At 43.5% G+C, this 25,426-nt stretch overlaps 1 protein-coding gene across 24 annotated transcripts in view; it reads left to right on the forward strand.

Annotated features, from left to right (window-relative positions):
- MAGI1 (membrane associated guanylate kinase, WW and PDZ domain containing 1) overlaps positions 1-25,426 on the forward strand; it is a 357,068-nt gene that overhangs the window by 299,580 nt on the left and 32,062 nt on the right. For all 24 annotated transcript variants that reach the window (XM_075053339.1, XM_075053345.1, XM_075053338.1 and 21 more), the window contains 3 exons: positions 314-496; positions 1,584-2,204; positions 18,386-18,417. In XM_075053339.1, coding sequence (XP_074909440.1) covers positions 314-496; positions 1,584-2,204; positions 18,386-18,417 — 836 coding nt within the window. The remainder of the gene's footprint in view (positions 1-313; positions 497-1,583; positions 2,205-18,385; positions 18,418-25,426) is intronic.

Genomic DNA, 25,426 nt, shown 5'->3' on the forward strand with positions numbered 1-25,426 from the left:
CCAGCTTTGATATATTCCATTCTTTAAAGCAGCATGTTTTCCCCTTTGTAGCCTTGGGTCTTTGGTGTGCACAACCACAGCTAACAAAGTGCCAGGTACTAGGGGTTTTTGCTCACTCCTTTTATTGCATGATTGGATCCGAGGAGACGGGTGGAGTGCGATGAGGTGAGAAGATGCTGGAGTGAAGTGCAGTCCTGTCCCAGCACACCACTGCGTTTGTCCGTGTACTTGTTAGAACGGGGAGGGGCAGGGGAAAAACAGATCAAACGCTCTTGCCTGCCTGTTTATAGATTTTTCCAAACTTCCTACTCAGGAAAACCTTTTTTTACACGAAACCCTTCTGAGTTGAAAGGGAAGTTCATCCACACCAAGCTAAGGAAAAGCAGCAGGGGTTTTGGCTTCACCGTCGTTGGAGGGGATGAGCCAGATGAATTTCTCCAAATCAAAAGTTTGGTGCTCGACGGCCCCGCAGCGCTGGATGGCAAAATGGAAACAGGTACCGATGCTTTATATCAAAATCACCACCACCGCTTTGATTTATATTTTTACTGCTGATTTTATGTGCAATTCATAAAGAACTGTAGCCCTCATCCCTTTTTTGGGGAAAGGCATTCAGCTTTCCCATTAGGAAGCGAGATATATGAAGGGGTATGTTCAAAATCTTACAGCAAGGCACTTTATGTCCTGGAATTTCTCAGGTGCCAAAATTTCTCAGGTGCTGGGACTCTGCCAGCTCCTGCTCTCCCCATGCTGACCTGTGGAGAGGAGCCAGCAGTTGTGGGGTCCCACATCAGCCTGTGGGTTACTGCTCCCCACTGTGGCAATGGCTGCTGTATTTTTGTAGGGCTGCATCACTACTTTTTGCGTATCTGCCATGCCGCTCACCCCTCCTTCCAAGCTACTCCCAGGGAATGGGTGGAGGAGTGGGCTAGTTTGCGTTTCCCTGTGTGGAGGTGCCAAGGGCCAGTTTGTTTTGCCAGAGATCAGGCCCAGCATGATGAAATCCTGTTAGGATTCACCTAAGGTCACAACTCCTCACTTGCAGGTGGAGCATCATAACATTAAACATCTTGGTGTTGTAGCCCCAGTGTTAAAAAATGAATGATAACTTAATCGGTACCTAGATTTCAGGCCAAAGTATGTCTGAGACATGACACGTGGCACCATATTTGAGCAGTTGGTATTTGAGAGCCTTCTGTTATAGCTCTCATGCTCTCAGTTTTGTTTCTATCATATGTCAGTGTAGCACAGCGTATAACAGTGAGAGCCAGGCTTTGAAATAACTGTTAAATGGGCCATATACCATCATTTGAATTTATTAATTTTTTCATGAGGCAATTCCATTTTCACTTTCAAAAATGTTTATGTACATAAAGGCTTTATGCAGTGAATCTGTTGCATACAGAGAGTTCTTGCTTGCCCAAGTGTCACCATTCCTTTTCCTTGCAAAGGTACTTAAATGCTGCTATTTCCCTGGGAGTGGTACCTGTGGGTGCTGCAGATCAGCTCACAGGCTCTAGTCCTCACCTTCCTGGGGTGCACAAAACATACGTGTTTGGTATATCTGTCTGTGTCCTCTGCAGGGGACGTCATAGTCAGTGTGAACGATACCTGTGTGCTGGGGCACACTCACGCTCAAGTTGTGAAAATCTTCCAGTCCATCCCCATCGGTGCCAGCGTGGACCTCGAACTGTGCCGAGGCTACCCCCTGCCCTTCGATCCCGACGATCCCAACACGAGCCTGGTTACGTCCGTGGCAATTTTGGACAAAGAGCCGATCATTGTGAACGGGCAGGAAAATTACGACTCCCCAGCGAGCCACAGTAGTAAAACAGGGAAAGTAAATGGCACAAAGGAAGTGAGACCCAGCAGCCCGGCTGAGGTCTCCTCCAACGGACCCCACGGTTACCCCAATGACACGGTGTCTTTGGCGTCTTCGATAGCAACACAACCTGAACTCATAACTGTGCATATAGTGAAAGGGCCTATGGGCTTTGGGTTTACTATAGCAGACAGTCCTGGTGGGGGTGGCCAAAGAGTGAAACAAATTGTGGACAGCCCAAGGTGCCGCGGCCTGAAGGAGGGCGACCTTATAGTCGAAGTCAACAAGAAGAATGTGCAGAGCCTCACTCACAACCAGGTGGTGGATATGCTGATTGAATGTCCTAAGGGAAGCGAAGTCACGTTGCTGGTGCAGCGAGGAGGTAAGTCTTCAAAACTGCTTTAAAATACTTCTTCTTGAAATTTTTAGAAAAATGCATGTCATGAAAGACCTGCTCTCCTAAGCTTCTCTGTAGAAATGGGTTATGTCCTGAGGTGTAGGAACTGCCCCAAGTTGGCAGTTGTCAGGTCACACAGATGGTTGAAATTATTTGTTGTGTGATGCTGCACCGGGGTGAACGTGCACGGAGGTGCCATGTGCACATGCACTGCACGCCGTCTTCTGGTAATGCACAAAGGGGTGGCATGGTTACACTACGGTTACACCTTTACTTAAACAACAAACCTGATCTCACGCTTGTAAAACTTAATTATTTTAAATAGAACATGGACGTTTCTTGAACTGTTTTGGGAGATGGAAGAGGCTGGTAATACGTTCTGTAATTTGCAGTGTTCAAAATCAAATATCCAATGACTTTTCCCTGTGGAAGCATTACACCTGGGATACAGTTGGCAGTGGAGGAGAGAATTTAAAATTCTCCAAGTTGTAAGCAATTGAAATGTTGCTTCTGGACACGTTAATTTGCTGCGCAATCGGGAGCCGAGCTCAGTTTTGGTTGCATTGCTGAGAGGCTGCCAGCAGTTACAAAAAACACCCTACGGGCAGTGTCTGCAGCCCACGTGGGAGCATGGATGGTAGGTAACCTGTCAGTGGGGTCAGCCCATCCACAGAAACTCTTTCCCTGCACATAATAAGTGCAAAATAATCTGAGGTACCATGCCCCACCTCACGTAGCACACTTTTAGTCCGTGGATTAAAATTACTGGAGGAGTTAGTGTCAAGCTCGCAGGGAAAGTCCAGGTCAGCTGTTGAATGCAAAATGAAGAGCAGAGGGGTCAGCTCTCCCTCTCTCTGCTCTGGCACTGGCAGTGGGGATCTGAGGGGGTGAAGCCCCGTCCCGGCTGCGTTCCCTGTCCTGTGCAGCGGTTTTCCTGGACAACGCACACATCGGTGCTCAGCACCTCGCAGGGATGAGCATGCCGCAGAGACAGTTAAGCTGGCGAGTAGGTGCTGAACGCAGCCCCCAGCCATATATATATATAAAAGCACTTTTCTGATGCATTTTCTAAAGTGTTTTGATTGTAGTAGTTAGCAACAAAAGCCAGTCCCTTTAAATGGGGGGACAGGTTGCTTTCTGAATTTGCAACTCTGGTTTGTTGTTTTTAAAGACCTATTTCAAGGAATTGAGGACATTGATTCTGCAATTAATAGCAGCTCTGGAGAAAGCACTGCTTTTCTCCTACTCTTTCCTTTCCAAGTACTTACTGTGTTTTTCTATTTTGATAGTAAATTAAAAAGTAGAGAACAGAATATATTAAGAATTCTCCAATTTTCAAAGTGTGAGTTCCTTAAAGACTTTCAATGCTAGAGAGGTTTAAAAAATGCACTTCGTTCTCATGATTAATATATGTACTATGGGGAAAATATGGTTGGAAGAAAAATAGCAGCTATTATTAACCCTCCTGGAGAGTGCATATATATCTGGTAACACCATACATTAATTATTTGAATTGTGGCTGACATTTAATAATCCTCCTTATGCCTTGAAGGCATAATGAAAAGATTTCATGAGGAAATAAAAGCATAGTTTTAATAAGATAGTTATTAGTTCCCTGGTAATCTTGCTGAATGTCTCTCTTCTTCTTTTATTTAATCAAGATACTAACCACATGTTGAGCATTTGCTATCACCTTCCTAGATAGATAACGTATCAATCTCCTTGAACTGCCTCCCTCCCTCCTTCAAGGTCCTGACATTTTCATCTGAGCATAGAGCACTTGCAGTTCCAAATTTCACGCTCTCGTGGTACAGGAGTCAGAAACTGTGGTGGCCCTGGATCCACAGTTAATCATTGAAACATGTTTTTCTTCACATCCAGAAGCAAGCTGGACCGAAAGGCTCTCAGGTTGTGACACAGAAGCCAAGCAGAATACGGACAGCAATAGTAGCCCCAGAATCAAACCCAGTCAGGTTTGTTTAAACCTTGTGAGATGGTGCTGGCTGAGATGCACCCAGCGCTCGGTGCTGCTGCGCTTGGGTCCTTGCTCCTGTAACTTTACCTCGTGTTACCCCTGCCGAGTCTTTTCTCAGAAGTACCGTCCCCAGACAAGGTGCCACTATTTATTTTGGTCCAATTACAGAAATGTATTTGGCTCCGGTGTCTGATAACCTCCTTCAGGGCTCTTGAAGGAGTTCTTCTTTAGCTTCACTGTCAGTTGTCCTTTCCTCCTCCTCCCTCTGGTGTCCAGCAAAGAAAATGCTCAGATGCTGTCAGGCATCCTTGCATTAGCCTAACATTTGCATTCAGTCAGGCTTTGCATGAAGCATCCCTGCAACACTAAGGCTGGTGTTCAGAGCTGTCGAAAGGATTTGTCAGAAGTGATTACTAATCAGGCAGAAAAATATCAGAAAGAGATGTGTAATATACGGGAAAAGCTCTGCCTGCTCCAAGCTACTGGTGCACTCCCAACAACGAGGTTTAATTGTTAAAATGCAAACCCACAGCCGCTGAGAGCAGCCTGTAAAATATTTACTGTAAAGTGTATTCAGCTGAAGCGCTGGCTTATGGGAGCGGGCGAGTCCTGCCATTGCCACTGAGTGAGGAACAGAAGGATGATTTCAGGAAGGATGAAGCTGAAATGCCCTCTCTGCACGCTCGGCTGCTCATGTGTCATCCGAAAATGGTTTGCAGGACTCATACAAGATTGGGGCAGGGGGGTAAATACATTAAGAGAGGGATGATGTCAGGTCATTGAGATTTTGCTTCCCAGGGGCCCCATAGAAAACTTGCCTTATCTATGTTCTGATTTAATTTTTTATTTTCCCCTTCCTTCTCCCCTCTCTAGGGCTTAATTATATTATTGCTACTGTTTTCTTATTTCACCCATACATAGTGCAGGATAAAACTCACTGAGCATATCTCATGGCTTGGACTTCAACACTTGAGGGATTCAGAAGGGATGAATTCCCAGCAAAGGCAGGGTGCAGAGGAGCTAATTGGGCTGTAGGCGAGAGCAGATCGGAAAAACTGCTTTTGCTTAGCAAGATGAAGGGACAGAGGGGACAAAAGTATTGTCTAACTATTAGGTAGGAGAGATAGAAGATACTTAAACCGAAGAGTTGGCTGAAGAACAACTGGGTGTTGTTCAGCCATGAGTAATTTAAACTGGAAATCAGAAGAAAGTGCCAACCCATTAGAGCCTGTAAGTCAAACTGGAGGAGCCATAAAGGCTTTGTCGTCTGAAGGTGAAGCTCAGCACGTTTGAAGGCGATATGACATGGTGCCTGCAACAGCAGAGGAGATGCTTGCTAACCCAGCAGGACCGTTCAGGGGCTGTGTACCTGAGAGTAAACCAGCACTACTGGTTACCAAATGCAGAATGAAGTATAAGCTTTTGTCCCTGCGCTGCACAATGTGATTACACATTTCAGTTATTTTAAAGGATTATTGTTAATAAGGTCACAAAAGGCACGCCTTTATTTTGAATTCTTGTAGCTGAAAAGGTTCTTTTAACCTTGTACCTACCAAGTACATAAAGTACTTTTCTCAGAAAAAAAGCAAAGAAAGAAGGTAATATTTGCCACTTGAAATCCATTTGTCATTGAAGTCTTGTCTACGCACAGTAATCGACTGAAATAAGCAATTCTCAAATACCTCTTCATTCTGCGCAGATTCTATTCATAATAAAAGCAACATTTTGTCAGAATAATTTCCCTGCTTCCCAAGGGACTTTTGTTCTGGGAGTTGTGTCTATGCTGGGACAGGTGTGGGGTTGTTTCAGAACAAGTTATTCTGCAAAACTATGGTGCTGTATTTTTTGCAGTCACTAAGATCTAGCATTTGTTTCAGTGAGAACATTTGGGTGTCTTACTGATGTATTTTGTGAATTACCTCAGATTAAAGAGGATTATTTTTTTCCTTTTTTTCCCCTCTTTTTTTTTCAGGTCAGTCTTCAGTTCAGGTCATCCAAAAATTTTGTGATTAGTTTGTGTTCAGTTACAAGAATTAAACTGAGCAGTTTTCATGCAGGTTTGAATGGACAGTTTCCCTTCAAAGCTTTCACAGCACTCACTAGCATCTTTATTCACCGGAAGGTCAAAAATAGCATAAACCTTGAGCCTGATCTACGTAATCCCCTTGAAGATGTGTTCCCACTTTGCTCCAGATCAAAGTAAAAGCATGCAGGTGAAATGTCACTCACATGTCATGTGCAAATCAGTGGAGTTTCTAATAGCTTTCCCTAGTGCCAAATTCACATGAAACTGGGGAATGGAAATCCATCTTCTGAAAAATATATGATATATATGCTAGAGTTTCGAAACTAAATCTATTTATGGGAAGAAGAACCAATGCAACATCTACCTGTCTAAATGCCCATCGGTGGGCGCCTGAGTCTTAACTTCATGTAAAAGCAAAGTCCATGGTAAATTCCCCGTTCATGGTTCAATTGAAGGGGAAGTGTGTGTGGGGAGCGATGGAGTAGGTGGAAGCGGGGAGAGGTCGGTGCCAACGGTCCTGCTCATTTGGTCCTTGACTCAGTGGTTTTAAGAAGGTCCCTGGGATACATAAAACTACAATGAAGATTTGCAGCGATGGAACAAAATTACAAAGCTCTATAGCAGTAAACCTATTAAGTCTCCTTAGCTAGCTGGACCTTCCCTTGCTGTTCCAGTGATGCTCTTGGCATGTGAGGGTAATTAACCTCCGACACTTCCCACGGAGAGGAGTTAACTCCTTCTTGTGCTGAAAATGCGTGCTAGAGTCAACTGCCCCGGACTAGAAGGCTCTTTCTGTAGCCTAAAATGGAAGGACATCTTTTTTCTCTATCTTGTGTCTGTGCCATTGAAATATTGCATAGTAATATAAAGGTACAAGTCTTTTTCTTTACACTGCTTGCTGCAGCTTCAGGCTCCCCCCAGCCAGGGTAGAGAGAGTTACAAGATCCTTTAGACACAGTGGGAAAACTTTATGAACAATATATGATAACATCTTATAATTGTAAGCACATTATAGCAGTATAATTGAAATCAGATTGTTCTTTGAGATCTAGAGTGTCAAAATACAGTGCTCAGGCATAAATGAGCAGTGGCACTGAGCATTAAATATCTGAGCTGAGTGAAATCCGTTACCGCTGCAGGTTTCAGAGGACATGTCCTCACTACTCCATTCTTTCTGCCCCACCACAAACATGTAACAGTCTGAATTTTATAAGCAAAAGTATTGGTTTTGTACTTGTTTATTGAGATCCTCTCCCCCCACAGAAATGAATTTTTCCTTTCCTGTCCTTACCAGAAGTGTTGGAAATGGATCATTTAGTGGTAAGAGCCAAACAAAAAAACCCCCCAATATCTCACAGTGTTGGAATTAGAGGTCCTTTTCAGTTGCTTCCCTAATGATGTAAAACCATGGTAATTAGAGCTGCAATCAGCTATTCAGTGCAGACTTGAACTCTTTTGAACAAGCCACTCACTTCTGTTTGCCCTTTAGGCTTGCAGTGAAGAGCGAGTTGAAAGTCACGCCACTTAAGCATCTAGCTGCCAGAAGATTTCAAACTGTCTTAGCAGCTGCTGAATTAGAGAAAAATTGAGTCCAAACTGCATTTAGGACAAAAATCACAACCTGGGAATCATCTGACCGTTACCACAGAGCGTGTTTGCCTCTGCCAAAGCTTCTGGAAAGGGAAGAAAAGTTCACCGTTTCCAGCAGTGTTTTCAGTTCCTAATACAGAGGGAGCAGAGCATTATACTGAGGTCTTTGTCCCGTGTTTGGATCCATAGGAACCCCCCCTGAAGCCCACCTCGCTAAGCACAGAGCTGCCGGTACCAATCGTCGTGCCTGCCACCTTTGTGGTTGCTTTTCCTACTCTACTCCCCAGGCTACCATGTTGTGGCAGCTTCTTCCCTCACCCGGAGCAGGAGCAGATCTAATTCCTCTCTGCCATCTGGTGTGCTCAACTGACCTCTACATTATTTGAAAATCCCATTTCAACTCACCCCTTTTTCCTTGCCTTACCTTCTGTCAACCACCACCAGCTCCCAAAGCTCCCAGTACCTCCCATCAAACCTGTTTGTTGAATCTCTTAGCAGTTTGTCACTCAGTATAGGTTATTTTGAGCTGTACACTGAAAAATACCTGATACTGTACTACAAATAATACCACCCAGAAATAACAGGTGAGAGGATATTTTTGATAGTTCATCGGCACCCCTCACTAGTTAGTAAATTATATTTAAAAAATCAGAATCATAGTATGCTTAAAGAAATATATGACCATGTGTAATGCCAAGATTTATTTTTCAAGTTCATTACATTGTATTCCAGCGTTATTACTTTGTAATTCCAGAGTTATGGATTTCCTGATTAAATTGGGAATCTCATTTGGCATTTAAAAATCTGTCTTCAGTTGTTTCCTCTTGTTTATTATTGTTACTATTTCCTTTAAAGAGATTTGCTTGGGAAAAAGGGCATCAGGTTAGTGAAGTTTGTAAGTTGGTCTACAAACTGCATTAGAAATGAAATTAAATGTTTTTAAAATGCTTTGCAATGTACTTTTCCTTTTTGTGAAAATAGACAATCCTAGTGAAAATACATTGCTAAAACTTAGGACTTAAGTGCAGGGAAGGAGCAGGTCTGGGGGAACCTTTAGTTGGGAGTAGCTGCATCTTTTTTTCCCAAACCACCACTCTGTTATTCTCTTCTCTTCTCTCTGTTAAGCGGAATTATATTCTAACAAGGCCAAAAAAAGCTGATGAGACTTTAAAGCAAGTTTAAAGCAAGTTTGATGTCACATTTACTATTCTCTTACAGCCTTATTCTGATTAGGGACTAGTATATCAAGGAGCAGATACAAAAATCGGTTGAAGTCAGGAAAAGATGAAATAAAGGAAATGTTACACATTTTGATATTTTTAATAAGAAGTTTGAAGTTCATACCCCTTATTAGAATTGCTTATGTGCATGTATTTCAATCCACTGTGCAAGTTAATTTTCCTGTAAACAGCTCCGGAGTGTTAGATACGCCTTTTTGGGGCAATGCTGTGTATTGTTATGCAGCACCATACACTGATCACTGGTAATTGGTTTTGTAAATAAAGCTAGCAGGAACTTGTTTTCTCTTTGTGATAAAAATAAGCTAAACTTAACATTTAAAATCAGGTCGTCTTATAAATAATGTAGTATTTGGGGATTACGCAGTGTTTTTCTCCTTCAAAGTGCTTTACAGGTGTTAATCTTAGTGACATTAGCCGTTTGTTTTTGATGATCTAAATTTGCAAGGTTTGGGGTAACTCTGCTTACCAAAATCACGAAGGGGGAAATTTTGGTGCTGCTGAAGTCCATGGCAAGGCTCCCATTAGACTCCAGGAGGCAGCAGGGTTTCACCAAGGTTTTGGATGCCTACAGATGCCTGCAGCCACAAAGGGTAATTGTCGGTAGCTTGTTCAGACACCAAATAGTTTGATGTGCGTTACTAATGTTCATACAAATAGTGCATTTGCGGGAACTAATTAATTAGCATTACCAGGTCGTGCTGGAGTTGCTCAATGCAAGGCATCCAGTGGAAATAGTAAGCGACAAATTCAAATACCAACCTCAAAAAGGCCAAGCACTTAAAAATCCTACGTTAAGCTCCCACAATTCCAGATATAAAAATACCACACTGGAGTTCTTTCTGTCTTTTTATTTCAAGCTTCTAGTATTCATATCCAATTGCCTTTTCTAAACCCTGAGAGGCTAAGAAACTCCAAACAAAGCACATTGTCATATGAGCACCTGATTCCAAAACCAACAGCTTTATAATATTACAGTTCTGAGAATAAAGGAGAATCGGCATCTCTGGTATGTGGACATTTTAATTGCCTGCAGAATTTTCAGCTCTTGCTGGTGTGATACATGCAAAGTGCTGACACTAATCTGTTAGTCATTTGAGGCACAAGTGTTTTCCCCTCAGCTACCCTTCATTAACTCCATTTGCACTGATTCTCCTCTAGAAATGAGTAAACAAATGAAGAGATGCCTGTGAAATCTCCTTTTTGGGTCAGCATTAGTTTTACATCAGTTGCCCTGCATTTTTGTGGCAGCGTGGCCTATCTATGCTATAGCTTGTATCCCCCAGATATATGTGTCATCTGAGCTCCAGAGTCGCTTGGAAGGGTAAAATAGGATAGAGCAGTTGCTGATTCATTGCTTGGCATTTTGTTACCCATTTTGCATTAATTTCAAGGGCTGAGATAATTTCCTAAAGTTTTGAGATATTTCACGAAGTGTGCTTTAAGGCGGAAACCTGTACTTTAATTATTAAGGAGGTGAACAATTAATGTATTTGGAATAATGATATAATGTCAGTTCTGCGTAACCTTGCGTGCCGACAGCACAATAGTGGTGGCGTGCACATTATGCGCACGACTGCCTTTCTGTGGCAGGGAATCTAGATCCGCTTTAAAATCAGTAAGAAACCAAAGCATTTGCTGAATGCTGGGAGAAAAAAATGTCTGAAATCTTCCCATCAGGATGTTTTATTGCATGAAGGACCTTATCTTGCAGAAAGCGGTAGGCTTTTAGATGAGAACAAAACAGGAGGTTGCTTAGCAAATGAAAGATGAGAGCTCTGAAATTCTTCATAAAGGCTTTTTTTTTCTCCCTAGCTTGAGATTTTGAAAGTTGGCTTTTTTCCCCCCCTTATGTTTTGATTTGGTTTTGGTATTAAATGCTGAAGTGGTATAAGTGGAGCAACTCAAACCCACACAATGTTGTTTTATATCAAATGTGATGTGATGTAACACAAGGTGGCACAGCAGAACCTAATACTATGCGTTAGATAAGGCAGATTTAGCTAGAGATGTGCCTCCCACATCTTCATCGGGATTTGCACAGCAGGAAATGAAGCAGACTTGGAGCTGTGCAGCAAGGAGGGGTTTATGCCACCCGGTTTTTCCTCCTACACTTACATACTGCCTTGTGTGGCATTTTGCTGTGCATGTATTTGTAAATAACGAGGTTTTATCAGACACATTGCAGGTAGGTATGGTGGCTGCTGCCCTGATTTGGCATTATAATAACCAGCCATAACTGAATTAATGAGGTATTAGAAATCCAAGAAAGGTTTTTGTTTATCACTGTAATTAAATACATTTTGAGAGTCATTAAAAGCAATCGCAGGTGGGCAAAACTGAGGAAAAGGATGGCTTTGTAATGGACTAGTCAATGAGTTTGTTCGGAGACATTGTTTTTACATATCTATCCTTATGTCTCTATTCTGAATATTTTTTTGCCCATTCTGCGCTGGAATTTTATGTTTATTTATTTTCACGTTTAATTTTTCTTCATCAGATGGACTTATTTTTGCGATAGTGATAGTAATTAGGACTATACCAGCCTTAAGACCCTGTTAAAGCCGTGTCTTTTGTGCCAGAAGACCTGCAATGTACCACGAATTGGACCTGAGAAGTTGGTGGGGTTTGTAGACCAGACAGATTTGGTAGAGGAGCCTGAGCTTCAGGGAGGTGATGCAGCTGGCTGAGGATGCTGGGGCAGGTCAGGGCCCTGTGGCTGGGGCACATGAAGGTAATGTTGGTAGGGATGTGGCAGGTGAATATCAGTCCCCAGAAGGTTTGACTCCATTCCCATCCTTAAGGATTAATTTCTGAGGTGTACAGTTACATACTTGGAAGTATATTGAGTTACTGATTTATTTTTATAGAAAACTGTGTTTTAAATCAAATTGAGTCACATTTTGTGAAAACATCTGCAAATTCATTGTCCTCTATTAAAGATTTTTCTGCCTTAGTGTGCCATGTGTTCACGTGCACCCCCCAGGGCTGAATCTGGCTAAGCGTTCTATAAATATTAGCTTATTATTAAGGGTTGTTCTTTATTAATAGCAACATCAAACTAATGCCAAGGGGCCCTATTTGTAGGCGTCCCCTTTGTGCAGGCAGCTCTCCAAATACGAAATACGAGAATCTGCCATAAGCCACACAGGTTTGAGCATGTGGATTTACACCTTGTAACAGTGCTGTGATAAGTCTGAAGACAAACACCCTCACGGAGCAGTATAAATACAGATGTGACAATAGCAAAATATAGTTTCTCCTCTACCGGTGTCCTCCGTGCTAAGCTTGGAGTGGCACATGCGATTGGCCTTGAGGTGCTGCTGCCCTTCGGTACCCACATGGCTGTGCCACGGGACAGCCAGCTGAGGAGAGGGGGTTTAGGACTGGACCTCTTCAAAATTGCAGCATACCCAAAAACCTGTGAGGTGTGCTTTAGAAATAAAGCTTGCAAGTCATGGATTTTGTGGGCTTGTGGAAAAGGGTAGGTACTTTCATGTGTATCGACATGTGTATGCTTATGTATATGACAAAAATAGATATAATACATGTGTACACACACATATCTATGTAAAAAGGACATGGGGGTTTCTAATTACTTTCCAATTCTGATGCTTACCATTCTATGAGGTTTCAGAAATTTAATGTCTAAGTCTATGTACATATTCATTTAAATATTAAGAGAGATTTTAATCTAAGCATATGATTCCAACAGCTCAAGCTTTAGGAAAAAGTCTTCATTTAATGAGCATCAAAATCAAAATAAAAGAACTGCTGACCTGCTTTCAACCATAGGTTAGATGGGTAATTGTCACAGTAATTCTCAATCTCTTTATTACCTTACTGTCATAGCATTACCATATGTATCTTACTACATAGTTAAAATTTATATTTTTGTAGTAATTAAATAGCATTTTATTAGCCTATATCTTCTTTATCGCTTCTAAAAGCAATTCTGGTTTGAGATGCTGAAAATATGACTGAGACTTCAATTACGAGGAATTGTTTAGCATCCTGACCAAAAATGAGTAATTGAGGCTAATACAATTTAACATTTTTAGAGCATCTAGAACTGAAATTCTTGTTAATGGCAATAATATACTATGCCTCATTATGTTTTTTGCCAGTGCCAGTGGGTTAATAATGCCCAAGATGGTCTTTTGAAAACATCGCTTTCCTAGCATTAGCACTGAACATTAGCATTAGAAACGTGGCATTTTTCACTGTATTTGGTAGTTACCAAACTTGATTTACGGCAGGGTTATATTCCTGCAGTGTAAATTATTCTCTCACTTAAAGCTTGTATTGCATAGCTAATTTTTTTGCTAGTGCAGCGACACTCTTGTTACGCAGATCACGATGACAAGCAGAAAAGTTGGGCAGGGACAAGGTAGGGCTTTTCTTCTTGATGGTGCTCCTTATCCCTGTATAGGATTGCTTCTCATGCTGGAAATGATTCTGGTAAGTTTTCTTGTTCGTTCTCCAGTCTGTAAAACATCAAGTTCCATCTATTATTTTAGATAGTGTTTGTCCTTTATTAGAAATATTTTTGGCAATGGATTTCACAGAATTGAGGGATTACTTTGTCACCACCAGCCTCCCATCCTCTGCCCCCCCAGCAGCACTAATGGCCATTAGCGTTAATTATTTAGAGTTCCTTGTTTTCACACAGAAAGCAGCGATCAATGTGCAATGCCAGGTATATGGCTGTGTACCACCGGACTCCAGTACTTTACCCCTCATCTTTCAAAGTGTCTGTTTTCTTTGATGCAGGCTTTGGTTTTTATTCAGCACGGTATAAGCAGTGTTATTTAGAAAGCTTGGTTGTTTGTTTGGTTTTTTTTCCGGGCAGGAACATTTTCTCTGTAAATGTTAACCTTGTGACACAGTCTGAAATGTTTCTTTTCTTGTGTTTTTATTTATCTCCTGCTAATTTTCAGCTGTTATGCATTCTGGCCTGCAGACGACATAATGGTGAAACCAAATGGGTGGCCTTTTCACTTAGGCTCACCTATAGCTTTTTTTTGCTGTTGGGTATGGATGGTCCACAAGGTGACCAGATTGGAAGTGTTAAGCAATCATGAGAAGTGAAGATCTAGACACAGTTGTTCTTTTCCTTCATGTGCAAAAACGCCCCCAAACTGAAAAATATTGAGGAATAGTCACAGACATTGTAGGCAAGAAATAAGATGATAGTCTGGGTTCTAGACTGGCTGTTAGCAATTTCAAGTACCTTTGTCCTATGGGTGGATTGTGCAAACTGGTGCTGAATTGTTCCAGCTTCAGTTGAAATCCCATTGAAGGATACACTCTTTTTTTTTTTTTTTTGTGGTGGAGGGAGAAGTGGTCATGCCAACTGGTCTTCACATAGCCACGCTGTTCGGATGGGTTGGCTGGATGAGTGCTGTGGCGCCTAGAGACAGGTCTTCCTTAGGATTCAACTTTTGATCATTTTGATCCACTGTCTCTGAAACTCGGGGCTGTGGAACAACACGTGATGTGTCTGGTGTTCATCTAGGTAATTTTTGAGCATTCGTGGCCTTCTGAGCTCTCACCAGAATCAGGCCCTGGGTATGGTATGCCATGTGTTGTGGTCTTCCCATGTTGCTTTGGTTGCATAAAGACAAAAGATTTGAAAAAATGTTCCTGTAAAAATTGAGGACCACTGCACATTAGGAACAGCAACACTTGGGGTCACAGATTTGTCCCATGGCTTCTTCCATGAACTTGTCATAGGTAGGGTTAGGAAACTTACAGTTTCCAAGCTCCAAAAGTTTTACTACACAAGATTGCAAAATTAATGCATGCCAAATAATAGGAAATAAACCGGGTTGCGGCCTTACTTCGTGGACTGCATCGCTCACAACACAATACAGTGTCACGCAACAGAAATGCTGCTCCTAATGGGTAATGGTGTTAAGAGTGCTGAAGTCATGGTATGAAACTTGCTTAATGATTTGCATTTTTTCCCCTATGTTACAAAATGTAGTTGAGCAGATGGATGCAGCCAGCTGTACATAGAGCTTTAGGGAGTACTGGGGAGAAAAGAGATAGGTTTTTGTTAAGATAAATGTAATAATCTCTGTGATAATTAGTTTAATTTAGATCCCTGCATCTGACTCATTTTTGACTAACCTTGTATGAAGCCTTTCTTGCCTTGCTGACGAGTCTGTGAATTTAGTTTGATTACAATCCCTTTTTTTATGCTTGTGGATTGCTTGCTGATCACTGATATTTTTCATTAAGCAGTTGCTTTATTACATTGTTATTTAGAGGGGAGTAATTTGTGTTTTCTAATTAATTTAATTCCAGGCACATTTAGTAAGGAGCTACAATGAGCCCATTCAAGGGGCTTTAGGTCATATTGACATTGTTTACCAGATGTGCTCATTTGTTTTAAAACACTGTTAACTCTGTGATGACAACAGCCACGTTCAGTTGTTTGACTCTTCCACCTTCTCTAATCTGCACCTCCAAAAGCCCCAAAATTAGAAGTAAGAGATGTCCGTAGGCATTAAATCACAGAGGATTTATATGGCAAAGAGCGTCGATATCAGCTATTACTATTCCATTATCGGATTTGAGGGCAGAGCAGCGGAGAAGCCTTTTGGCTTTTCTTAGCTGGGGATATGAATGCCATTACTCCAACCACTAAAAAATTGGACAATGCCAAAGAGATGCAAACTGGGTGTTAAGTCCATGCTTGGCCATTTACCCCTGAAAAACTTGCAGTGAGGCTTCAGGAGAGAACGGGGCAGCCAGGAGGATGAGCAGTGGCCTGGGCAGTGATGGGACATGTTAATTTAATCAAAAAGTGAATGTTGTAATTCATAGTTGTCACCATCCCAAATCCATAGGCTTGGGCAATCATTTTTGCCAGAAGCTTTTTGGAAAAGCTTGGCATGTTCTTGCTAGTGGTGCTCCCGGGATTTGGGGGTTATTCAAGCGCTTCGTGTTCATTGCTGTTAAGTACTATATCCATTCCATTATCTGAGCATGAAAACTATATATTATACCTATCATTTGCTCATTTGGCCTGCTGTGTCAAGAACTCGAGTTTTAAAATGGGACCCTAATTAGATGAATAAATAACATTTTTACAGGAAAATGTACAGGCAGGTTATTCCACTGGCTATAAGCTTGTCCCATGAAAAACTACCAACATTTGTTAACATGTTCTGCGGTCACTTATTTTGGTAAAAAGTCAATTACTGCTTGTTCTGCAGCAAAGTCTGGCACAGAGCAGTGACCCTGTAAGATTCATTGGCCTCCGAAGAACCTGCCAAACAATGGCCTTGATGTGTTTTCCATTATTTTTCAACCTTTTTCCATCTTTTTTTGGATTGGAACAGCCAAAATTAACAACAAACTTTGAAGGAAAGGTTTGTTAGTAGTTCATACTTAGTAATTAACATTTGATGCTTGTGATGCAATAAACTGAATTCTGGTACAATTTGAACCAACAGCCCAGCTGCATCTCCACTTTATTTTTTGCAGGGAACATTTGAATTGCTGTAATACCTTTTCTGGCTCATGTTGGTCTGTTAAGGGTGCGTGCGTGCGTGGGATCTGTTCTACCTATTGATTTAATAGGAAAGAGCATCTCTTGGAAAGGAAGAGTAAACGTGTGTGCATGCATGTGGAAGGGGATGGGGGGGGGAGAAGCTCTATCTGTGTGTTTATCTCTGTGATAAATGATGCCTGTTAAAAATGTGACTTGCTATGAACGTTATTAGTGCTTTCCTCTTTAGGTGTATTATACAAACACAGTCACCGTCAGCAGAAATGAAGCTGCAGTCTTGATTGTTTAGTTCAAACAGTTTTGATGTTTCTTTGTCCCTCGATCAATCAGTGCCTGGAGGGCTATCAACTGTTGGCTGGGAATGCATCAGAGTGACGTGCAGAGCACAGATATTCCTCAAAAGCTGAAAATATTTCAGTTAAAATATTCGTTACAGTTTGCATCCCAGTCTGTGAGCAGGCAGCAAAGTGAGCTCTGTTTATCATTTTTAATTGTGGATCTTCCCTATTCAGAACTAACATCTTCCAAATTACCTTAAAATGAGCTTCTTCCTAGACAGATTTGTAATTCACTTGCATCACAGTTAGATGAGGGCATGGGTTTTAGCACAAACAAAATGCATAAAGTAGAAAACGTAATGCGGCATAAATGCCACATAAATCACATCCTAAAGACAAAAGCAGATTTCAAACATCTGACTTACTGAGCACTTAATGTGGAGTGTAATCTTTGTTTTGGTTTATGTTTGTTTTCTGGAGTGTAACACAGAGCAAAATATGGGGAGTTCCCTCTCCTCCAATAGTGGAGGAAAAGGAAGGTGATTTGCGAAATGCCCAGGAAAGAGCTTTTCCTGCGTTGCAGGTAAAACCCCCAGCCAAGTGTCTCCTTTGCTGCTGGGAATTGAGGTATACGCAGAAGTAGTCGATAGAAATCCCACTTGCGTTCTCTTGCTCATCACAGAGTGAGTAAGAGGCTGCTCCAAAATGCAAAATTGTCCTTGAAAAAACCTTCTCTTGTGCCCTCCCGGTTGTTTCTTCCTTTGCATCGACTGCAACCTGTGTAAGCCCCCCCTTCTCCGAGCTCCCTAGCATACCCCGCATGGGTCAGGACATTTGCAGTGCTGTTTTCAAGCCTCAGCTCTCTGAAATTGTAGCTAACAGATAAAATCTCTGGCTTCAAAGATTTACACTTAGGATGGACAGGAAGGAAAACGCGTGTTTTCTCAGTAACGTTCATGGGTATAGGGATAAAAGCTTATTCCTCCACATGCTTTTGTTTTCCTTTGCCCAGCCCGAGCCTCCCGGCTCAAGCCAATGCCCATTTTCCTTTCAAAAATGGATTTCTAGCGAAATACTTTTTAAAAAATCAACCTGTTTCCCCTGCGCCGCCGCGATTGGTCCGATAAAATCGCCGAGCCGATCGCGTCAAAAGGAAATAGCCTCGGCTTAATTGTAAGCTAAGTCTCCCGTAATCCAGGGGAGCATTTGAGATTCTGCCCAAGCGCTGGGTTTCGGCGGCCGCTGAGGGCTGTGGGTTTCTCTCCCAGCCTCCCGGCTGCTGCAGCACAAGTCAGCATAGCTAATGCAGATAGAGCTCTCCCCCCGCTCCCTCTTCCCCGCTCCCGTCTCTCGCTCGCTCTCCCTCTCCCTGTGCTTTGATTCGATATGAACAGACTGGTAACTCCGATGCGAGAGCGAAAGCTGACATAACTCTGCAGATGGCTACGTTCGGATGATACACCTAGGGATTTTTTCTTTCGGGGGAAGGTAACGTTTAGACGCTAATGTTTATTTTTCCCTTGTTGCCATTTTTCAGGACTGCCGGTCCCAAAGAAGAGCCCAAAGTCGGTAAGCACTTTTCAGCTACTATTTTTGTCTGTTTGTCTGCTTTGAAGGAGAAAGGCATGAGTTCGGTTCGTTTTCTTTGTGGGTCTCGATTGTTTTAAGTTGTCTTTCTGTTGCAACCATGATTACCTTGCACGGCTCCTGCTGCATGGGGAGATGAAAGAGGAATGCAGTGCGGAAGGGGGGACTTGTTTGCAAATAAAGCCTCAGGTTTACAGATCCTCTTCCCTGACAGATGAGCTTCTCTGTCGTTTAACTTACCAAAAAAAAGCTATTGTTTCCTTTTGGAAAGATGGGAGGCTCCACCTTCTTACCAGATAGCAATTCCTGTCGGGTGCTCATAGGCACCAACCTTTGCCATTAACTCCCTGAGTTTTCTTGAGTACCCTCGGCTGAATTATTAACAGAATGGGAAAGCATGCACCTTGTTGAGAGAGACAAAGCATGTACGGAGCATGATTTCAGTTCCCAGGGAATACAGTTAACTGTCCGAGTGCTTGCTCTGGAGGCATTTTTATACTGAGCAGGATTGTGCTGCAGGTGTGAGATTCCTTATTTTAAAAAAAAAACACAAACCAGAACAGTATATTCTTGTCCCTTCTGATCCTATTTCCATGTAAAGCTGTTACCTGGATGATATGTTAGCTAACAGCATGAAAGCCGTGATCTAAAGTATCATTAAAGCTGCATGCAAGATATTGTGGAAGAAATTAGTGTGCTATTTGTATGCAACAAAAAGAAATGTTTTATTTTTAAAGGAAATTAAATACTTAAAGCCTGAAAGTTTCCAGTTATCTGTTGAGAGGGAGGGGAAAAGAGAGAATTCTCTCCCAGTAGCTTTGGGGAAGCAGAGCAAGTGAGGTCTTCGCCGTCTTGTACGATGGTGCGAAACTTCACCGACAGTCCCCAACGGGTGCCAAAAACTGCAGCCGGGCACAGCCCACCTCGCCGCAAACCTGGGCAAGAGGTTTATGAAAGGGCTGAGCAGAAGGCTCCCGCTTTTAATATGAGTTCTCTGTTAATCCAAAAAGAAAGCCCTGAAATAATTAATGTGATTCTGATGGCTTAGGGCAGCGCTGATTAAAGTCATGTGAGCCCAGGCCTCCACCATTGTCAGCTCGCATTAATGTTGAGAGGCAAAAGTGTGGGGTGTGCTCCCTCGCAAATCACAGGCATGTCAGACCCTGCGCGCTCGCTTCTGTCATACGCGGAGATTATTTCAGCCTTCGGTAAAACAGAAGCGAGCGGGTAAAATACATACGCGTCTGGCACGCTTCTTTTCTCTGCCTGCACTTTCTTCCTCGGTCGGAGCAGGAGTGGCTGCACTTGATCTGGACGCCGACTTCTATCATTAAACCAGCCCCGATCAACGAGTCTCAGTCTTTTCAAAGCGTGGAGGCTCCCGCTTTGCCACACGCGCATTTGGCATCAGGTGCGGCAGGATCCTGCCCTGTCAGACACCTCTCTGGTCGGCAGCGATGCACCGTGCAAATCTGGGCAGCGTCTAAATCCATGTCGGGATAATCCTGCCTCGGTGAACAAAGAGACTGCTTGCAAACAGGTGTAGCTCTGCAACAGCAGATTTCTCCCTACTATTTGCTTTGAGGAGCCGGTCAGCCTTGGGAAAGCAGTCCCATTCCATCGCGTGCCTCTCCCGAACCCCTCTCACCTTGCTCTAGGGTCCCTCCAGTAATTTTTACGACGGCCCTAGGCGGTGCTGTTGCCTCTGAAGTGCAGGATTCACAAAAAAAACAGAACCTCCTATTCCCCCTGCCTGCACACCGGATCATTTGCATTGGCAATTAGCGGCGATGTTTTACACTGCCGCATTGTGCGGCAGCTTTAATGACCGACCGCTCCTCGGAGGGGCAGAGCAGAGCGTGCCAGAGTCCGTACAGCTGCTCCTTCGTTCCTGGGCGTTGGTGACGGGCATGGGTTGGGCACGGAAACCTGGATTAAAGCACCTCGGGGCACCCATGTGCAGAGGAGGAGACTGTCCTTGGGGCTGTCTGGGATGGATTTACACCAACGCCAGAGCTCGTGTGGCCAAAGTGATGGTCAAAAGCATAAAAGAAGTGGTATTGCTAAACACCTTCCTTCCTCGGTTTAGTTGCAGGGCGGCTGCGGGGCGAGGGGAGCCCGGTTCTCTTGGCCATGAAGATTCCCACTTGCTCTTGCCCTGGCAGGGGAGAGCCAGGCCTGCCCCACTGGCATGTTCCCCAGCTGGGATGCCATCTTGCTGCCCTGGCATTTCCCAGGGATAATTTGCTGCCCTTGCAGCTGGTGGGTGAATGCGGGTGCTGCCGGCCGAGCTGCACACCCGCGGGCTGTCCCCAGCGCTGCACAGCTGCCGACGGGGCTTGGGTCAAATGTGCTGGCCGTTTCCCCCCCGCTCCCTTTGCCCAAGGCGGGGGGGGACTGTTTTCCAGATTCCTCGATTAATAAGTTAGCTGCAGTTAGAGGACAGCGTACATCCAGGCTGGGAGCAGTTGGCCTGATCCTAACTTGTGTTCGTTCTTTGTTTCTTCTGCTGCATCGGGGAAGACACGACCTCAGGTGTCCATCCTCTTCTGCTTCGCTCAGCGCAGTGACGAGCCCTCTCTTGTTACCTCGGATCCTTTCCCAAAGCCCAGACATGCTCCTGACTTACTGCCAACGGCTGTCTCTTTCTCAAACGAGCCCTATTTTTAGCTATCAGCCCCAGTCCCGTATTCCCGAAAGGCTGACTTCAGGCTGTTGGATATGTCCTGGCTGGGAGGAGGTGGTTTAGCCACTTGGAGAGGTTTGTTAGTCTGGGAATATTTTTCTGCCTTGGGCTCAGTTTTCCTGGGCTGTATTTTTCAGCCTGTGTGTATCTTCTGATGAGCTTTGCTCTTTTTCTTAGTTTTTAAGGGGAGTTTTGCAGCCTTGGTGAAAGAGCCAAATTAGTAAAAAAAAGTTTGCAGCTGTACATGGAACTGGGCACTTCCAAGTTCTTTCTTCCTCCTTCCCCCCTGTCCCCCTGACACTCTCACAGCAGCTCCGTGTGCTGCTTGTTTATTTTCAGTTTCCCATTGATTCTTTTTTAGATGAAAATGGATAATATTTTTGTATTGACCTTCTGGGGATATACATTTTCAGCGTGCAAGTTCTCTAGTGTAGCAATTTCCCCTGCAATTATCCTGGTATAACATGGATGAAAACAAACTTTTTTTCTTTTTTTTTTTTCCTTTCCTTTTTGCTTGCATCAAAACACTCCACAAGGGGGCAAAGATTCCCATTTCCAGCTCGGTTTACTGTTGCTGCCAGGACCAGCTTCTCCAAAATGCTCTAGAGCACAAAATCTGCAGCTAGATCATCAGAAGATGGGATCACTGCAGGGGGAAGAAAGTGCTAAGCTCTTCCAAAAAACCAATTTTTTCTTTTGGGTGTAAATAAATACATTGTCAGCCTAGCTGAATTGTGGCCAAAAATGCAATTCCTATGCACAGCCTGTCCCTGAGGAGAGACTTGCCACATATTTCAGGTGGATCGGCAGCACTTGGGGCTCTGCCGATGTCCTGTTTTTGTCAGGAGGAGAAATTGGTTCCACAGCATGAGTGTTTGTACAACACATCCCTCTTCATTCAGAGTCCATTCCCCCCGCACCACCACCCTTGAAAAACAGTGGGAGGAAACCACAGCAACTCTTCTCTCTTGCAGTTTTATGCCTGCAGAATCCCGTGCCAAAAAGCTTTGGTGTCCATTCGTGCCGCAGGACACGCTCCCTGCCACCATCGCCTCTTCTGCTGCGGGTTTCTCTCTGCCTGACACAGACATGCACAACTGCTGCTAATAATTAGTGTCCCATCTCTGCCTGCAGCCACCTCTCAGCCGTGTCATGGGCCTCGGTTGTTTTAGCAGTCACTGTACAAAGCAACATCTAATTACTCTTTCATTTAGCATGAGTGACAAACTGGCCTCCGCTATGCGGGTATCTGTAGCATTTTCCAGGCACTTGGAGACTTTTGTAAGCAGTTTTCCTCCTGTCTCCTTTTGAAACGTCACAGCTGCAAGCTCCCTGGCTCACATCACCTTTGCTGTTTTCTTCCCTCCCTGTAATCAGAGGACAATGTAGTGCTCGGTGTGGGCTCACTCATCCTCTCTGCTGAGGGAGAAGCTGCCTTTCGGGTCAGCAAATGCAATGCCTGTGGCTGAAAATGGGATTGCACGGTGAGAGGAAGAAATCCTGGAAGGCTGAAGTATGCCCAAACCCTGACCTCTGCTGCCCATTCTTCTGCAGCAATTGCACCCACGCTGCACTTGGAAATCCAAGCCACGCTGATGGTCCTGTTAACCTCAACCAGCGAGGAAAGGGCAGCTAGAAAAGACCTTCTTCCCAATCTTATGTTTTGCAGGATGAGCACTGCGAAGTTTCAGCAAGGGTGTAGGGAAGGCCATGCATCTCAGACCTGGGGCTTGGGTAGGGCAGGAGAAGCTCCAGCTTTCCACATATTTATTTTGTCATGGCTGTAATACAGTATCAAGGTGATTGGTTTTGCCTATCACTTGTATTTAAGTGTGCAGTCTGCCTAAATGGACTAAAGGGAGTCCTCGTAGTCTTGATTTCTAGCCACTTTTGGTCAAGAGTCTTTCTGGCAAGCTATTTATGCTTACCAACAGCTCTGGAGAAGACCACAGGCTCTGGAGGATTGGGATGCTCTTGCTGACTTGGGTAGTTCAGTGCTCCGTGCTCTTGTAGCTACTGTCAGAAGTCAACCCAATTCAGCTGATCTGCTTTACTTTGCACTGAAAAACATGATCAGCATCTCGGGGTGAGGTCTGAACCGCCCGCTTTGCAGCAGTCTGCCACCAAACAGCCCCGTGCTCATCTAGCCCTGATTTAGCTGCTTTCCTGCCCACGCGTGAGCGAGACAGATCTGGGCCCAAGAGGATAGAATCAGCCCCGAAGCTAGGAACGAGGCGGCTGATAGAGAAGCCATCCTTTCTTTGGCGTATGATCAGCTCATCTCTCTTGGGAAAGCTCCACCTTTGCACCAAGGCTCAAACTTCTTCGTCTGGACAGTCTTTGCTGCAGGAGCACTGCAGAGAGCAGGGCAAGACCCTGCAAGACCTCCTGATGATGATGATGTGCTGGAGCCGCTGGCCCAAATACTTTTTTGGCTTCATCTGGTGATGTGAAAGTCGATTAATATTGTCTTGAATTAATTTAATTATATATAGGCCTTATTTCCATGGTTGTGTTCCACTTTCTCTCATGGTTGTGTTCTCCTTCTTCAACTCCTAAACAGAGATGTTTCAGGCTTTTTGCAGGAGTTATTGTTTGGAAAAAGAGCTATCCCGCTGAAGAAGTTTTCCCCTATTTCTTGCAAAATATCTGTGTATTTGCAATTGCAACTCTAGTTTAATTAGAGGTGGTTTTGCTTGAGGTATGCTGACACTTCTATTTGCAACCCAAATACGAAACAGAAGTAATAGTTTCTTCAATATTTAGACCTTTCATATCATAAAGTGAGAGCATTTTTTAAAGTTCAAACTTTGTTTCTTTTTAAATCAGAAAGTTTCCAGAGAGTTCTCAACATTTCCCCAAGGGCTGAATAAAGCTTCACATTTTAGTCCCTGTATTCCAACTTCTGTAAACCAGCTATTTCCAGTGAGATTGGCCTGAAGTTTCACAGGATGCTTGTAGTTATTTTAGTAGTTTGGCCAAACAAACAAAACAATCCAGATGGCTGGACTGGGAGTTGTAAAGTGTTTTTTCTTTTTATTATTTTTAAGTTGCAAAAGAGTGATTATCCACAGCATAGATGTTTTAAAACTACTTCATTTAAAACTGAAGGGCTGCATATGAATTAGTTTCTTTTACCACTTAAAAAGCTAAAAATGTTTGAAATTGGCTCAGATATTTGTATTTGAAAGTCTGCAGATGAGTAATCACAGCAGGTATGCTTTGTTCAAAATTGCTTTAAAGGACAAAGGCAATTTCACATTCTAGTCGATCAAGATATCATTTAAAAAAATGCTGGTAGTGGATCAACAACTCGACTGTAAGGCTGCAAGGTCACAGTCATTTGGGCTATTGGAGCTGGTTTTTTTTTTTCTCAGTGTAAACCGAAAACTATGTGCAACTTAAAACCAGAAAAGATTATTGTTAAGACTCAAGAAGAGAGCGCTTTCGTATGGTCACTTTCTTCTCTCTAGCTAATTCACCCCTGTTATGATGGACCATTGGCTGCCTGGGGTTTCGTGTTCAGAGTAAAGAAGGGCGACCCCAGACCTGTGGGTGCTTGAGCCCCCATGCTGATCGGCTCCATGTTTGCTCCTGGCTTATCTCCCAGCCCCTGCTTGGTTTTCTATGGAGAAATCCCTGATAGCAGAGACTCCTGTTGCAATGTTTTTGGGTACCCCCTTACCAGCAGAAGGCTTTACATTTTTGTCTGAGGTTTCTTGGTACAAGTGGCTGACCCCTTCTAGCTGGGAAATTGTGGATGTTGTAAAAACAACCTGTAGGATGCTATTTTTCTGGCTGCCCTCTGCATCACAGCAGCTCCGGGAACGTGCCAGTTCCCTGTGCCAGAGCAGGTGGGAGATTGGAGTCGACCTTGTTGCCAACCCAAGGCCATCTCAAAAAAAGCATTAAAAAGCATTTGCTGTACAGTTTGGGGAGTTCTTGTTGAGGGAGGATTTTGCTGCATGTTGAGTAATACAAATCCTGGCAATGCAAATGTGACTTGTGCTTCATTTGAGCACACCGTTGTGAATTTGAGTTAAGAATTATGTACCCTGCTTAGCTAAATATTGAGCAGACAGAACTCTTGACATACTGCTTTTGAATAAGCCTTGAATTTAGGCGGACATGTTTTTTCCTGTTTTAATACACTCAATTAAAACAAGGAAATCAAACTGCAAACAGACATTTTCACATTTGTGAAGGTCTGCCGTAATCCTGTGGATGCTCTGGGAAGAAGAGACATGAAAGTGGTACTCTGTTGTCCACCCACTTGTGATGTGGGGGTTGCCAGAGCTGCAGAGG

Source organism: Buteo buteo, chromosome 21 (genome assembly GCF_964188355.1).
Source record: "Buteo buteo chromosome 21, bButBut1.hap1.1, whole genome shotgun sequence".
Lineage (NCBI taxonomy): Eukaryota > Metazoa > Chordata > Aves > Accipitriformes > Accipitridae > Buteo > Buteo buteo.